General features: G+C 32.9%; 2 protein-coding genes across 4 annotated transcripts; both read left to right on the plus strand.

The window, feature by feature from the left end:
- Positions 1 to 516: 516 nt before the first annotated feature.
- LOC111381147 lies at positions 517 to 3285 on the plus strand. 2 transcript variants are annotated; one of them, XM_023004888.1, is made up of 4 exons: positions 517 to 736; positions 2047 to 2122; positions 2634 to 2729; positions 2946 to 3285. In XM_023004888.1, exons 1-4 carry the CDS (start codon positions 645 to 647, stop codon positions 3111 to 3113), a joined length of 432 nt encoding a protein of 143 aa, XP_022860656.1. In that variant the 5' UTR covers positions 517 to 644; the 3' UTR covers positions 3114 to 3285. The 2 variants fall into 2 exon arrangements, with proteins under 2 accessions (XP_022860656.1, XP_022860657.1); XM_023004889.1 differs by having other exon boundaries at positions 2050 to 2122.
- Positions 3286 to 11243: 7958 nt separating this feature from the next.
- Positions 11244 to 13949, plus strand: LOC111381148. Of its 2 annotated transcripts, none has more exons than XM_023004890.1 (3): positions 11244 to 12785; positions 13298 to 13393; positions 13610 to 13949. In XM_023004890.1, exons 1-3 carry the CDS (start codon positions 12687 to 12689, stop codon positions 13775 to 13777), a joined length of 363 nt encoding a protein of 120 aa, XP_022860658.1. In that variant the 5' UTR covers positions 11244 to 12686; the 3' UTR covers positions 13778 to 13949. The 2 variants fall into 2 exon arrangements, with proteins under 2 accessions (XP_022860658.1, XP_022860659.1); XM_023004891.1 differs by having other exon boundaries at positions 13341 to 13393.
- The last annotated feature ends 622 nt before the right edge of the window (positions 13950 to 14571 follow it).

Below are 14571 nucleotides of genomic sequence, written 5' to 3' on the forward strand. Positions count from 1 at the left end.
GTTTCTCACCCAACAAGTTAATTGAGTTCGTGGCCTGTGAATCAGAAACAACTTCAAGGCCCTACTCTTCTTGTCATTTTCTTTTTTTCTCAAATTGTAGTGGAAAAAAATAAATTACATCGATAGCTTTGAATGTACTAACATTAGTATTACAAACTTAAATAGATTTGAAATTAAGTTCACATTTGGCCTCCATTTTATAAACTCAATTGTTCTCAAATTTATTTTTAACCATACATTTTATAGAATTCACAACTTTTTAACCACATATTTTATTAACTTTTATCAAAATCTATTAAAAATTTAATTTTTAGCTAAACCATCACAACAACAAAAGCAGTCTTTTACGGCATTCATTTACGGCGTACATCTACGGCATGCAGTAAAAATAGACTAATTACAGCGTGCACTATATGTATGCCGTAAAAGATTAATTAATTAAAATATTTACGCCGTGCATCCTTTGCACGCCATATTAAACGAGCATTTACGGCATGCACACGTGCATGTAAAAAATTTGAAATTTACGAAGCCCGCCAATCTTTTACACAAACGGCCCTAATAGTTGAACTTAAATCCCTCAAAATTGAAAAGAGCACGAACGGCAGAGTTCATCCCGCCACTATAGAGAAATCACTCAAAATATGCCGGTTACTGTGAATCACCGACGCCATTGGAAGTATTTGATTTCAGTTTATTTCTTTTTCTCACCACTACTTGGATGTCTCCACTTCCTGTAAGTTTCAATGAACCCTAACCTTCTAATCCTAGCTTCAGACTGTTTGATATTATATTTGTTTGTTAAAACTTGACGAGGGTTTTTATTTGAAAATGAGTTGTTGGGGCCTTGGTATTATGTTTATGTGATTTGTGGGATTGAATGTAGCTGGGAATTGTTTTGGGCGTGCATTGGGCAGTGGCCAACAAGTTGCTATTTCACAACATTTAGGGCCAGAACACGATTTCATTATCGATTTGGAATGATTAGAATCTATAGTACGCTTTAGTCACCAAACTTGTAATCTGTCTACGTGCCTTTAAATTATTCTCCCAATTATAATTTTCTCTAAACTATGCACAAATGGGAACATATATGTACATGGTGAAAACAATTCAATTACTCTGATTAAAGATCCTATTTTACTCTGAGATGTGTGTACATGGTGACCCTATTTACTGCATAGATGCTGAAAAATCCAGTCCACTTTCTCCCGCAAACAATTTTGCATCAAGAAACAGATTCGTAGGCCCAAAATGTATCGAGGTCAAGACTGAAGAGAGAAAAATCTCAGACTTCTAAATTCGCTATGTGCCAATCGACAAACCGAGCTTGAATTTCCTTGAACAGTAGCAGGATGGTGGGCAAACGCCACCATCTCTCATACTCCTTGCCATTACAAAAAATTGAACTCTCAATAATCTATCACAAAACCTATAGCGCCTGAGCCTCAATTCCCAATATCCCTTGGGAATGTTAGGAAGTTTAAGTCAACAAAATTGAGTTATCTTATCTTTGTGAGACTAGATAGGCTTTTCTTCTACTCTGGTGGCTTTCCTTGTGTATTATCATTCTTATCTCTGTTCTCTATATTTTGAAGTGTATTTTTCATTTCAATCTGGTGAAAGCAGAGTTCCTGCACCGCTAGTTCATTCTGTGCATGCTACAGTAACTATTGGGCTGTTAGAATGTACTTTGGAAAGTCTTGGGTATGACTTGTATAACTTGTTTTAAATGCTTGGAGATAAAATGCCTTTTATTGGAGGAGGGACTATTCTCATTCATAAAATGGGAATATGAGATGATCATAAATTATAGATAATTGTAGAGATTGGTGAATTCATTAATTTATGCTCATGTTAGATTTTTTTAGCATATAAATTTTTGCAGAAGTTTTGCATGTTATGTTGGAGTTATTTCATTGATGTTTATGCTTCATAGTTTTTGCAATTTCAAAGGTGTTTATAAGAAATTGTTCTGGAAAGTACGTGCTTCGTTTTCAATTTCAGTTGCTTCTTTACGGTAATGTATTCACTGACCATTTCTAGTAGTGCCATACAATGGAATGAACTATGGACCAAATGGAGTTGGAGGGAGTATCAGATCAATCGGGTTCAGAACAAGGTCTACTATGATATTCACACATTTTGACTAAACTCTTTTCTAGTTGTGTTGCAGCCAAAATGTTGGTTTAGAATTTTATTCATAAATAAATGCCTTGTTGGTATATATGGTCTTTGAACTTAATTACAAATATTCTTGTCATTTACTAAGAGGTAGTTAAAATGTGGCTCTAAACACGTCTCTTTTCACCACTGCTCCAACTTTCCTATAACAAGGTTTTGAGACTAGCCGTTTTGGTTCTCATTCCATCTTTAAGTCGTAGTCGTTAATATAACTTTATAAATTTCTAGCTATCATTCTTATAAATTTTATGGTCTCGTTATTTTCACAAATGGACCTTTTGTTTATGATAGTGACTAAAGAATATTTATTCCCATTGCCACTATTTATCTAGTCTAGTTTCTCTATAAATTGATCTATGATGTCTTGTGGCTAACCTTCGGTTATGGATTTGAGTCACATTGTCATGGTTTTTATTTATTTTTTAGTTACTATTAGTTAAACAACGTAGATGCATATTCTTCCATTACTTGAAATTGGATTGGGTCATGAAGTCCAAGAAGCTGCACAAGTAGTAGAGTCAAAAGCACAAGTAGCCATGACTTGGGTATGTCTCTTCTAGCAGTTTTTTTATCTTATTTTACTTGTTTTGTTGTTTACTCTTAAATTTTGGACAAGAATCATAATAAAGAGGACCTTACTCGTAAATTTCAATGGCCATATACACCAAGCTAAGTGAAATGAAATTGATGTTTGTCACTTGGTATTTATTTTATAAAGGTATACTATGATCAATTACTTTTTTCTTTATTTTTGGTTCTAGGACTACTCAGTCTCACAGACTAAAATAAAGCATATGGCATGTAGCAATTCGGTATCCACTGACCATGTTACAAGCTACAAATCTTTTCCAAATGCTTGCTTGCCAACAGAAGATCACCATGATTGTGGGATGTCTTCAATATGGGTTGAATATTTTGTACTATTTTAATAAGTTATTTTTAGAGTAGTAATCGATACTTTTGGTATATTGCTATCAACTTTTTGACTAGGCTAATGATGTTCTTAGTAATCATTTAGATTAACTCTACATTTTGGAATATTGTATTTGATTGCACTTAATATTTTTATTCATTCAAATTATGGAAAACATGATTATATTATATGTGTTGGTATATATAGTTCTTTTAATTATTAATTATTATAAGCTTGTTGGACCTGGTAATTAAATAAATAAATATTTTGAAAAAATGAAATTCACATTTACGGCTTGTAAGTGCACGCCATAAAAGAAGTGTATTTTCAGTGTGCAAATGCACGCCATAAAAGAGCTGAGTATTTACGCCGTGCAAGTGCAAACCGTGAAAAATACATTAATGGCATGCTTTCATGCTAGTATTTACAGAATGGTTTTATACGACATGCGCCTATACGTCGTAAAAAGTAAACTTTGTTGTAGTGCAAACATATGTAGTGTCACAATAAGAATTGAACTACTTGAAAGTGGAATGTCCATTGACTTTATTTCTTTAAGATGTATTGTTTTAAACAATTGTGTCAGTAGTCTCCCAATCTCAATTGAACAAATTCAATCTGAATCTTCACTTATAAGGGAGAAGAAATTCCAAATGATAACGAACCCATTAGGGATAAACAAATATGGACGAAAGTATAATCTCTTGAGACATTGTTGGTTGAAGAGACGTGGTAGTGAGTAAGATTGCTATTGGGAATAACCTCGCGCATCTGTTTACCAAAGTTTTGTTAACAAAGGTTATCAAGGGATATCGTAAGGCATGTGGTTGCAAGACATGACATGACACATCATATACTCTAGAAAAAGTAAGAGGTTTGTTGAATTGTGTGTGACACAGTATAGTTTTACTTATGTAAAATAGCATTTTGATACTATATAAATTGTGATTATTATATTTTATTTTATTGCATTTATTTAATGTTGAACTTGCGAATTAAAATTTCTATGGTCACTTGTGATAATGTAAGTTTAAAAAGCACGATATGACACTACTTATATTTTGATCATAAATTATATTGTTCCTAACCAATATATGTGGGTTGGCACATTGTAAAAAAGATTGTAGTGTTGATAATTCCTATAAGAGTTTACAATTTGTCCATATTGCAGAAGCAATTTAATGGTGATACTAGTACATTTTGAATATATTGAATGACCTCATGTCAAGTTTAATTCTATAGGAGGACCATATGAAAAAAATAAATTCAACTTGATCTCCAGATATTTCATGTAAATCTATAGAAAATGTTGTGTATATTTTCGTAAGTTTAATATTCTTTAATTTAAAATTTGTTGATTAATATTTGGTGAGTTGAAAATTCAAGAATGAGCGAATTAGAGAACATGAATTCATGTTAAAAATCGTCGTCTTGAAAAACGAGTCGAGTGACAACTTAAATATTTTGTATTGAACAAACATAAATCTAAGCTTAGTTTTTAGCGCGACTAAATTGAGACATCTATGAAACTATTGAAAAGATGGTATTTAAGTTGGTGTGGATAATTGTGTCAAAACGATCATTTGTGCTAATACTTAATTGTCGAATATCAGACGACGATAAACAAATATACGGAAGGTTTGAGGAAAGTATTATAAATATATTAGTTTATGTGATCTTATATATTCAGAGAGCGCAAGTTTTACATTTAGTGGGAAAACAAAGACTAATAATTAAGTTTGTGGTCTAGAATTGATTTTAGATTTTAATTAAAAAAAAAAATGTGCCTACATGTCGTATTGACTTTAGATAGTACCATAAAAGGCTTGAGGTGTTTAATCATTAAGTTTTTGGTATCAAAAATTGGAAGTTTGTATTCAAAAAAATTGGAAATTCATGACTCGAATCAGGATAAAGATTTGTTTAACGAATTTGATTAAATTCTTCATCTAAATTTTTTGATTATAAAATACACGTAAATATATAGTAATAGTCCTATATACTTCAATGAAAACAAAGAGTAATCGGATAAGTGTTGTTCCGTAACATTAACAACTTACAAATTGCTAGAGCACAAACAACACAAAACAACTTCTGTGCTTCGACATTAGAAGCCTCCAGACACCAATACCAAGAAGTTTGAATGGGGTTGTAGCTTAACTTCATGAATATTAGAGAGAGAGTGATAACTCAAAAGTTGAAGGATTTACTGCTTCTCTTGGCTGTATAAAGAAGTTGGGTTTAGGAGGCATTTGCAGAGATTCCATGTTCCCTTCTAACATTTCTACAACCCTGTTCATTGATGGTCTAGCTCTAGGATCAGTTTGTATGCACCATAAGCCAACTATTATCATTTTCCTTCTCAAATGCTCATTTGCATTCATAAAGAATGTACTTGGTTAAAAGGAATTTTAAAAGAATTGAACTTCATGCATGATACACCTGTTATGTTTACTGATAGTCAAAGTACTTTATTGCTTTGTAAGAATCCTGTTTATCATGAAAGAACTAATCATATTGAGGTGAAATATCATTTTATACGTGAGAAACTGTCTCACGGTGAAGTTAATCTTGTTAAAATTCACACTGATAGGAATCCCTCTGATATGGGAACAAAAATTCTACTTGCAAGTAAATTTAGATTGTGCTTATCTTTATTACATATTGACACTGGTTAATTTTTTTGCAGGTGGTGGGCGATGATGATGAACAGTTCTTCCATGTGCAAATTCGCAACCAAGAGAGAGTGTTATGAGAACCAAGGTGAAGAATGTGAGAATATGGTTCTCTTAACTCACTTTATTCAGTTTTTTGTGAACCATTGGATGAAAATCAATGATTGAGATTTAATCTTGTGGGAGAAGCTTTGACCAATTTTTCCACCTAACATACTACTTACCCCACGTTTTGTGTAAGAAGGAGTGTCTTCGGTTGGGTGGGGGTTATTTTAAAAGGAGGCAGGCTGGTCATTTTCTGTGTGTGGCTCGACAGAAAATTTCCTCCATTTTTGTTGGTTCCTTAAGGTGGTCTCTTGGTTGGTGGTTTTCAAGAGGTTCTTTGCCGGTTCTTTCTATCTCTCTTTGGAAGGCGATTTGCATAGCATGAGGCTGTTCCTGAGCCTGTAAAATCTGCCATAAGAGGTGAAGAAGCTGCTGCAAGGAAGAAGAAGAAGCTGGACAGATTTCGGCCATATAAAGGGGTTGTATTCTTCCGGTTTTATATTTTCTTGTTTTTGCCTTGAATCTTGTTTGCTGATTGATGTTTTGGTTGATTGAACTCCTAGGATCCCCAACAATACTATTTATTGGCATATAGCAATCACTTGATAAATTCATTCTATCTTGAAATTGTCCATGTTGAAGGTCGATGGTACCTTTTTCACATATAAATTCATTCTTCCTGGTATTTGTACACTCTGCGCAGTCAACAGACAGAAACCATTGTACATTATATTCAGCGCTAAGCTGATCGAATAAGTCTATTGAATCTGATTCATTTTTCAATTCGCCTGGCAAGTGAAAAACAGAATACTCTGGGCAAGAAATACTTTTATTCTTAATGTCGTAATATATATCGAAGTAATGGCAACTTGTGTACTTCCTATAATAATCCGTGAAAGAAGGTATCGGAGTTTTGTGGCATTTAAACAAAGTGATATTAGGTAGGACTGACAACGAAATAGAAGGCGAGCTTTGAATAGTGAAATTGTTGAACACAGCGCAGCTTTTACTTTTCAAAACACCTTCAAGAGTTGGGTTCCTAATCCTGAACACATGGGTAGATATCTTGGACAGAATCTCCCTGGTTGATGTAATCCCTTCATCTTCCAGGTAAACTAATGGATGTGGAGTGGCATCGCACTGAACCCTGAACAATCCACATTCAGGTTGCGTAAAATTGGATAAAGGAAACTCCAAACGGCCAAGATTTCCACACTGGAAAGACTTTGGGTATTTAGGATAGACAAAGTTTAGATTAAGCAGGTAAAACACAGAGAAATGAACAGGAAAACTAGCAGCAGCCCTGAATAGCTCCCTGGAAAAACCCATGCCTGACAAGAAGGAGAAGAAAGAAGAATAGGATAGAAATCACCGTCTCCCTCAATTCCACTAAATTATAGAGAGGCTGTTGAATAGAGCAGTTGACTTGGAAATGTTTTCGTTAAGACCTGGAAACAGACAAATAGAATAGGAATCAAAAAATATTTGGGTTGAGATAATCATTCGCTTTGCATAAATTCTAGACTTGACTAATTTTATTGGAAGCAGAGAAGGACCTAAAGTGAAGGATCAGATTTCTGACAGGTTTAACCATCTTGTCATTAAAATATATATCTAATTACACTTGTTACGAATTCAAAAAACTAAAAAAAAAAAAAAATATTTTCTTTCAGATTTTGTGATTGGAGAGCCAAACAAATAATTTATATATAACCCAACATAAGAAATATTGATAAGTTGGGTATAAAGATGAAATTGTGATTTTTATTATTTCCCTTCTGAATCTTGCTAGTTACTTGAAGGCACTTTATAATCAAAATAGAGAGTAAAATATGTGAATGGTAAATGAACTTTATGCCATGTATCAAAATCATAAATGAAATCAACATTATATCAAAACTATACATGAACTTATAAATTCGTATTTTATCCATAATTTTCGTTTGTTAAAATTAACGCAGCAATCTACTTATGTAAGAGACACTTGGCAAGTTAATTAGTCGAATGGTACATGATATTTATCCCCGTATCAAAATCATACATGAACTTTACCCCAGTATCAAACTAAACATGAGCTCAATTTTGTGTCAAAATCATACATGGGCTCACATTTGTGTTAATTTTCTTTCATTCATAGAATGGGTTAATGGGGGGACATGGAGCGAAACGGAGCAACATTGAAAAGATATGATATGCAATTGGATTGATTCCAAATGTGAAGGACTAAATTGGTCGGTGAAAAAAGTTCAAAAACCAAGTTGGAGACTTGAAAGAAGTTCGTGGGGCTTCATGCAAATTCTGGAAAAAAGAGTGTTATTTCTCCCAAAATTGGGAAGGCCGTCTGCCTCGTTAAAGCAACGTGAGTTTTTTGGCTAATATTTTTATGTTACCCATACAGCACGAGGGACAAAAATAGTAAGTTTTCATATAAAAGTGCTTACAATATTATTGCGGCAGCTAGTTTGGAAAATGAAATTGGCAAGTGAAAATATATTGGAAATCTAACTTCTCTTATAAAAATTATGAATTTCATTTGGTTCTATTAGCATGGTAAAATAGCATAACGTTATTAAACTTCGTAAAATCAAAATCTCAAAAAGTCAAATGACACGTGATTTTTTAAATTGACGAGATTTTTTCTTAATATTGTTAAATGTGGTATTATTTTCTCTAACTAAAAAACCAAATAAAAAATTTAACGATAGGGTGAGCGCAAAGAATGAAAATCACAAGGCATAAATAAAAATCATCAAATTATAAGAATTATCAACTGTAACATGTCTTCAATTTTTCCAAATGGTAAACAATGTATTCAAAATCAAACTTTTGACTATCTATGATTTTTCCAAATGGCAGCAATTCTTACAAGGCTAGTCTTCTTAAAACTAAGGGGCCCAACATGAAACTTGAATGCATATCTCAGCCTTTGCTCTACTCGTTTGTAATTATGCTCATAGAGTTGCTTTATTGCTACTTCTCGTCCATCCTAGAGTTTGCCTAATTAGAAAAAAGGCATACATCAATTTCTAAATTCGTATTTCATCCATAACTTCCGTTTGTTAAAACTAACGGAGCAATCTACATTGCAAACAGAGTACTTATGTGCAAGACACTTGACAAGTTAATTGTGCAAATAGTACAGGAAATTTATCCCTTGTATCCAAACCAAACATGAATTTTACCCACGTATTAAACTATACATAAACTGAGTTTTGTATCAAAATCATACAGGGACTCACAAATTTGTATGTCGTCCATACATGAATTTAAGTTTACAATTACATACCAAATAATATTTTTTGGGTCTAATTTTTGTTATTTTTCTTTCATTTATAAATGGATTAACGGAGGGACGTGTTGGAGCCAAACAGAGCGAAATTGAAAAGATATGATATGCAATTGGACTAATTCCGAATGTGAAGGACTAAATTGGAAGGGGAAAATCGTTTAAAAACTAAGTTGGAGACTTGACAGAAGTTCATGGGGCTTCATGCAAGTTCTGTAAAAAAAAAAATTGGTGTTATTTCTCCCAAAATTGGGGAGGCCGTCTGCCTCCATAAAGCAACGTGAATTTTTTGTGCTAGTACGAGGTTTCCCAATTTTGGGGAGGCCTCTGCAACCTGATCTTTAGGTTCAAATTGGATTGCACTTATTCAAAAAGAATGGATTTTGTGTGAATTGTAACCCACGAATTTCTATGGGATTACAATACTATAAATAGGAAATGTCGTTCATTATTATCGGGCTGACAATTAACATGATATTTTTAGAAATTCTTGGAGATCAAATTGAGAGGAAAAAAAATATACAAGGTAATGAACTAGGATTTGGAGAATTTATTAAAGAAGAATTAAACTTGGTTAAAGTTGCGTTCACGTTCTTGTCTTTTTCTTCGTTAAACTCGTGGTGTATTTCAATTGTAATTTGTGTTTTTCTTATACAATTGTTTTTGGCCAAATTTATTTGTGAGATGAAAGATATAGCTTTAATTAATTCGAAACATTGATTTTGGATAATTAAAGATTTACATGTTTTATTGGTACTGTATATTACTTTTTGTTATTATTATGAGCACAAATACTTACTTGATCAATAATTAATTGCTGTATTTGTTTAGACTGAATACGAAAAATCAATAATTTAGCAAGAATAAAGAGATAAACTTCTAGAATTATTGCTGTCAGTAGTACATAGCAAACATCTCATCGTATTTATCAAGCCAAAGAACAACATAGCTAGATGTTAAAAAAAAGCTACATTATTTAATAGCAAATTCTCAGTTTTAGTTCTCTAATTAGTGTTTGTGAATCTGAAAGCATGGAATATGGAATAAATCCCCATCAATTAGGCAAATAACATAAAGGGTGTTTAACAAAATTCTTTCCATAATCTACTTCCATAAATAAATAAATAAATAAAATGAAAATAAAATTCTCACCCACTGGAGCTAGCTGTTGTAGAGCTACTAATCATCCCCATATCAGTCACAGAAATTGGTGGAGGAGAAGGAGAGAGATAAAATTCTGTTGCCCGGTCTCAATTCTATTTGAAAATTATTTGCATCATGAAGGTGAAACATGAGAGGTGACTTGGAAATTTTCCATCAAGACTAATAGAAAAGTATTATCAAAGGTGCCGAGTTGGAGCAGTCCAATCTAATTTTTGTCGTCTATTTAACTAATTATTGACACATCATTTTTAAATTAATATGTTATCTCAAATTCGCCATCATTAACTTCAACATTAACCCACCAAATTGATGACCTATTAATTTAAAATAACGTATCAATAAATATTTGGGTGGACGGCAAAAATTAGACAACATATCTCAATTCATAATGCTAAAGTTTCTCACCCAACAAGTTAATTGAGTTCATGGCCTGTGAATCAGAAACAACTTCAAGGCCCTACTCTTCTTGTCATTTTCCTTTTTTCTCAAATTGTAGTGGAAAAAAATAAATTACATCGATAGCTTTGAATGTACTAACATTAGTATTACAAACTTAAATAGATTTGAAATTAAGTTCACATTTGGCCTCCATTTTATAAACTCAATTGTTCTCAAATTTATTTTTAACCATACATTTTATAGAATTCACAACTTTTTAACCACATATTTTATTAACTTTTATCAAAATCTATTAAAAATTTAATTTTTAGCTAAACCATCACAACAACAAAAGCAGTCTTTTACGGCATTCATTTACGGCGTACATCTACGGCATGCAGTAAAAATAGACTAATTACAGCGTGCGCTATGTGTATGCCGTAAAAGATTAATTAATTAAAATATTTACGACGTGCATCCTTTGCACGCCATATTAAACGAGCATTTACGGCATGCACACGTGCATGTAAAAAATTTGAAATTTACTAAGCCCGTCAATCTTTTACACAAACGGCCCTAATAGTTGAACTTAAATCCCTCAAAATTGAAAAGAGCACGAACGGCAGAGTTCATCCCGCCACTATAGAGAAATCACTCAAAATATGCCGGTTACTGTGAATCACCGACGCCATTGGAAGTATTTGATTTCAGTTTATTTCTTTTTCTCACCACTACTTGGATGTCTCCACTTCCTGTAAGTTTCAATGAACCCTAACCTTCTAATCCTAGCTTCAGACTGTTTGATATTATATTTGTTTGTTAAAACTTGACGAGGGTTTTTATTTGAAAATGAGTTGTTGGGGCCTTGGTATTATGTTTATGTGATTTGTGGGATTGAATGTAGCTGGGAATTGTTTTGGGCGTGCATTGGGCAGTGGCCAACAAGTTGCTATTTCACAACATTTAGGGCCAGAACACGATTTCATTATCGATTTGGAATGATTAGAATCTATAGTACGCTTTAGTCACCAAACTTGTAATCTGTCTACGTGCCTTTAAATTATTCTCCCAATTATAATTTTCTCTAAACTATGCACAAATGGGAACATATATGTACATGGTGAAAACAATTCAATTACTCTGATTAAAGATCCTATTTTACTCTGAGATGTGTGTACATGGTGACCCTATTTACTGCATAGATGCTGAAAAATCCAGTCCACTTTCTCCCGCAAACAATTTTGCATCAAGAAACAGATTCGTAGGCCCAAAATGTATCGAGGTCAAGACTGAAGAGAGAAAAATCTCAGACTTCTAAATTCGCTATGTGCCAATCGACAAACCGAGCTTGAATTTCCTTGAACAGTAGCAGGATGGTGGGCAAACGCCACCATCTCTCATACTCCTTGCCATTACAAAAAATTGAACTCTCAATAATCTATCACAAAACCTATAGCGCCTGAGCCTCAATTCCCAATATCCCTTGGGAATGTTAGGAAGTTTAAGTCAACAAAATTTAGTAATCTTATCTTTGTGAGACTAGATAGGCTTTTCTTCTACTCTGGTGGCTTTCCTTGTGTATTATCATTCTTATCTCTGTTCTCTATATTTTGAAGTGTATTTTTCATTTCAATCTGGTGAAAGCAGAGTTCCTGCACCACCAGTTCATTCTGTGCATGGTATAGTAACTATTGGACTGTTAGAATGTACTTTGGAAAGTCTCGAGTATGACTTGTATAACTTGTTTTAAACGCTTGGAGATAAAATGCCTTTTACTAAAGGAGGGACTATTCTCATTCATAAAATGGGAATATGAGATGATCATAAATTATAGATAATTGTAGAGATTGGTGAATTCATTAATTTATGCTCATGTTAGATTTTTTTAGCATATAAATTTTTGCAGAAGTTTTGCATGTTATGTTGGAGTTATTTCATTGATGTTTATGCTTCATAGTTTTTGCAATTTCAAAGGTGTTTATAAGAAATTGTTCTGGAAAGTACGTGCTTCGTTTTCAATTTCAGTTGCTTCTTTACGGTAATGTATTCATTGACCTTTTCTAGTAGTGGCATACAATGGAATGAACTATGGACCAAATGGAGTTGGAGGGAGTATCAGATCAATCGGGTTCAGAACAAGGTCTACTATGATCTTCACACATTTTGACTAAACTTTTTTCTAGTCGTGTTGCAGCCAAAATGTTGGTTTGGAATTTTTATGCTTAAATAAATGCCTTGTTGGTATATATGGTCTTTGAACTTAATTACAAATATTCTTGTCATTTACTAAGAGGTAGTTAAAATGTGGCTCTAAACACGTCTCTTTTCACCACTGCTCCAACTTTCCTATAACAAGGTTTTGAGACTAGCCGTTTTGGTTCTCATTCCATCTTTAAGTCGTAGTCGTTAATATAATTTTATAAATTGCTAGCTATCATTCTTATAAATTTTATGGTCTCGTTATTTTCACAAATGGACCTTTTGTTTATGATAGTGACTAAAGAATATTTATTCCCATTGCCACTATTTATCTAGTCTAGTTTCTCTATAAATTGATCTATGATGTCTTGTGGCTAACCTTCGGTTATGGATTTGAGTCACATTGTCATGGTTTTTATTTATTTTTTAGTTACTATTAGTTAAACAACGTAGATGCATATTCTTCCATTACTTGAAATTGGATTGGGTCATGAAGTCCAAGAAGCTGCACAAGTAGTAGAGTCAAAAGCACAAGTAGCCATGACTTGGGTATGTCTCTTCTAGCAGTTTTTTTATCTTATTTTACTTGTTTTGTTGTTTACTCTTAAATTTTGGACAAGAATCATAATAAAGAGGACCTTACTCGTAAATTTCAATGGCCATATACACCAAGCTAAGTGAAATGAAATTGATGTTTGTCACTTGGTATTTATTTTATAAAGGTATACTATGATCAATTACTTTTTTCTTTATTTTTGGTTCTAGGACTACTCAGTCTCACAGACTAAAATAAAGCATATGGCATGTAGCAATTCGGTATCCACTGACCATGTTACAAGCTACAAATCTTTTCCAAATGCTTGCTTGCCAACAGAAGATCACCATGATTGTGGGATGTCTTCAATATGGGTTGAATATTTTGTACTATTTTAATAAGTTATTTTTAGAGTAGTAATCGATACTTTTGGTATATTGCTATCAACTTTTTGACTAGGCTAATGATGTTCTTAGTAATCATTTAGATTAACTCTACATTTTGGAATATTGTATTTGATTGCACTTAATATTTTTATTCATTCAAATTATGGAAAACATGATTATATTATATGTGTTGGTATATATAGTTCTTTTAATTATTAATTATTATAAGCTTGTTGGACCTGGTAATTAAATAAATAAATATTTTGAAAAAATGAAATTCACATTTACGGCTTGTAAGTGCACGCCATAAAAGAAGTGTATTTTCAGTGTGCAAATGCACGCCATAAAAGAGCTGAGTATTTACGCCGTGCAAGTGCAAACCGTGAAAAATACATTAATGGCATGCTTTCATGCTAGTATTTACAGAATGGTTTTATACGACATGCGCCTATACGTCGTAAAAAGTAAACTTTGTTGTAGTGCAAACATATGTAGTGTCACAATAAGAATTGAACTACTTGAAAGTGGAATGTCCATTGACTTTATTTCTTTAAGATGTATTGTTTTAAACAATTGTGTCAGTAGTCTCCCAATCTCAATTGAACAAATTCAATCTGAACCTTCACATATAAGGGAGAAGAAATTCCAAATGATAACGAACCCATTAGGGATAAACAAATATGGACGAAAGTATAATCTCTTGAGACATTGTTGGTTGAAGAGATGTGGTAGTGAGTAAGATTGCTATTGGGAATAACCTCGCGCATCTGTTTACCAAAGTTTTGTTAACAAAGGTTATCAAGGGA

This window comes from Olea europaea, unplaced genomic scaffold (genome assembly GCF_002742605.1).
Source record: "Olea europaea var. sylvestris unplaced genomic scaffold, O_europaea_v1 scaffold2261, whole genome shotgun sequence".
Lineage (NCBI taxonomy): Eukaryota > Viridiplantae > Streptophyta > Magnoliopsida > Lamiales > Oleaceae > Olea > Olea europaea.

Coding starts and splice junctions, on each gene's coding strand:
- LOC111381147 (XM_023004888.1), top strand. CDS start 645: ATGCCGGTTACTGTGAATCACCGACGCCATTGGAAGTATTTGATTTCA. Junction 737..2,046: donor CTTGGATGTCTCCACTTCCT/GTAAGTTTCAAT, acceptor GACCATTTCTAG/TAGTGCCATACAATGGAATG. Junction 2,123..2,633: donor TCAATCGGGTTCAGAACAAG/GTCTACTATGAT, acceptor TAAACAACGTAG/ATGCATATTCTTCCATTACT.
- LOC111381148 (XM_023004890.1), top strand. CDS start 12,687: ATGTATTCATTGACCTTTTCTAGTAGTGGCATACAATGGAATGAACTA. Junction 12,786..13,297: donor TCAATCGGGTTCAGAACAAG/GTCTACTATGAT, acceptor TAAACAACGTAG/ATGCATATTCTTCCATTACT. Junction 13,394..13,609: donor CACAAGTAGCCATGACTTGG/GTATGTCTCTTC, acceptor TTTTGGTTCTAG/GACTACTCAGTCTCACAGAC.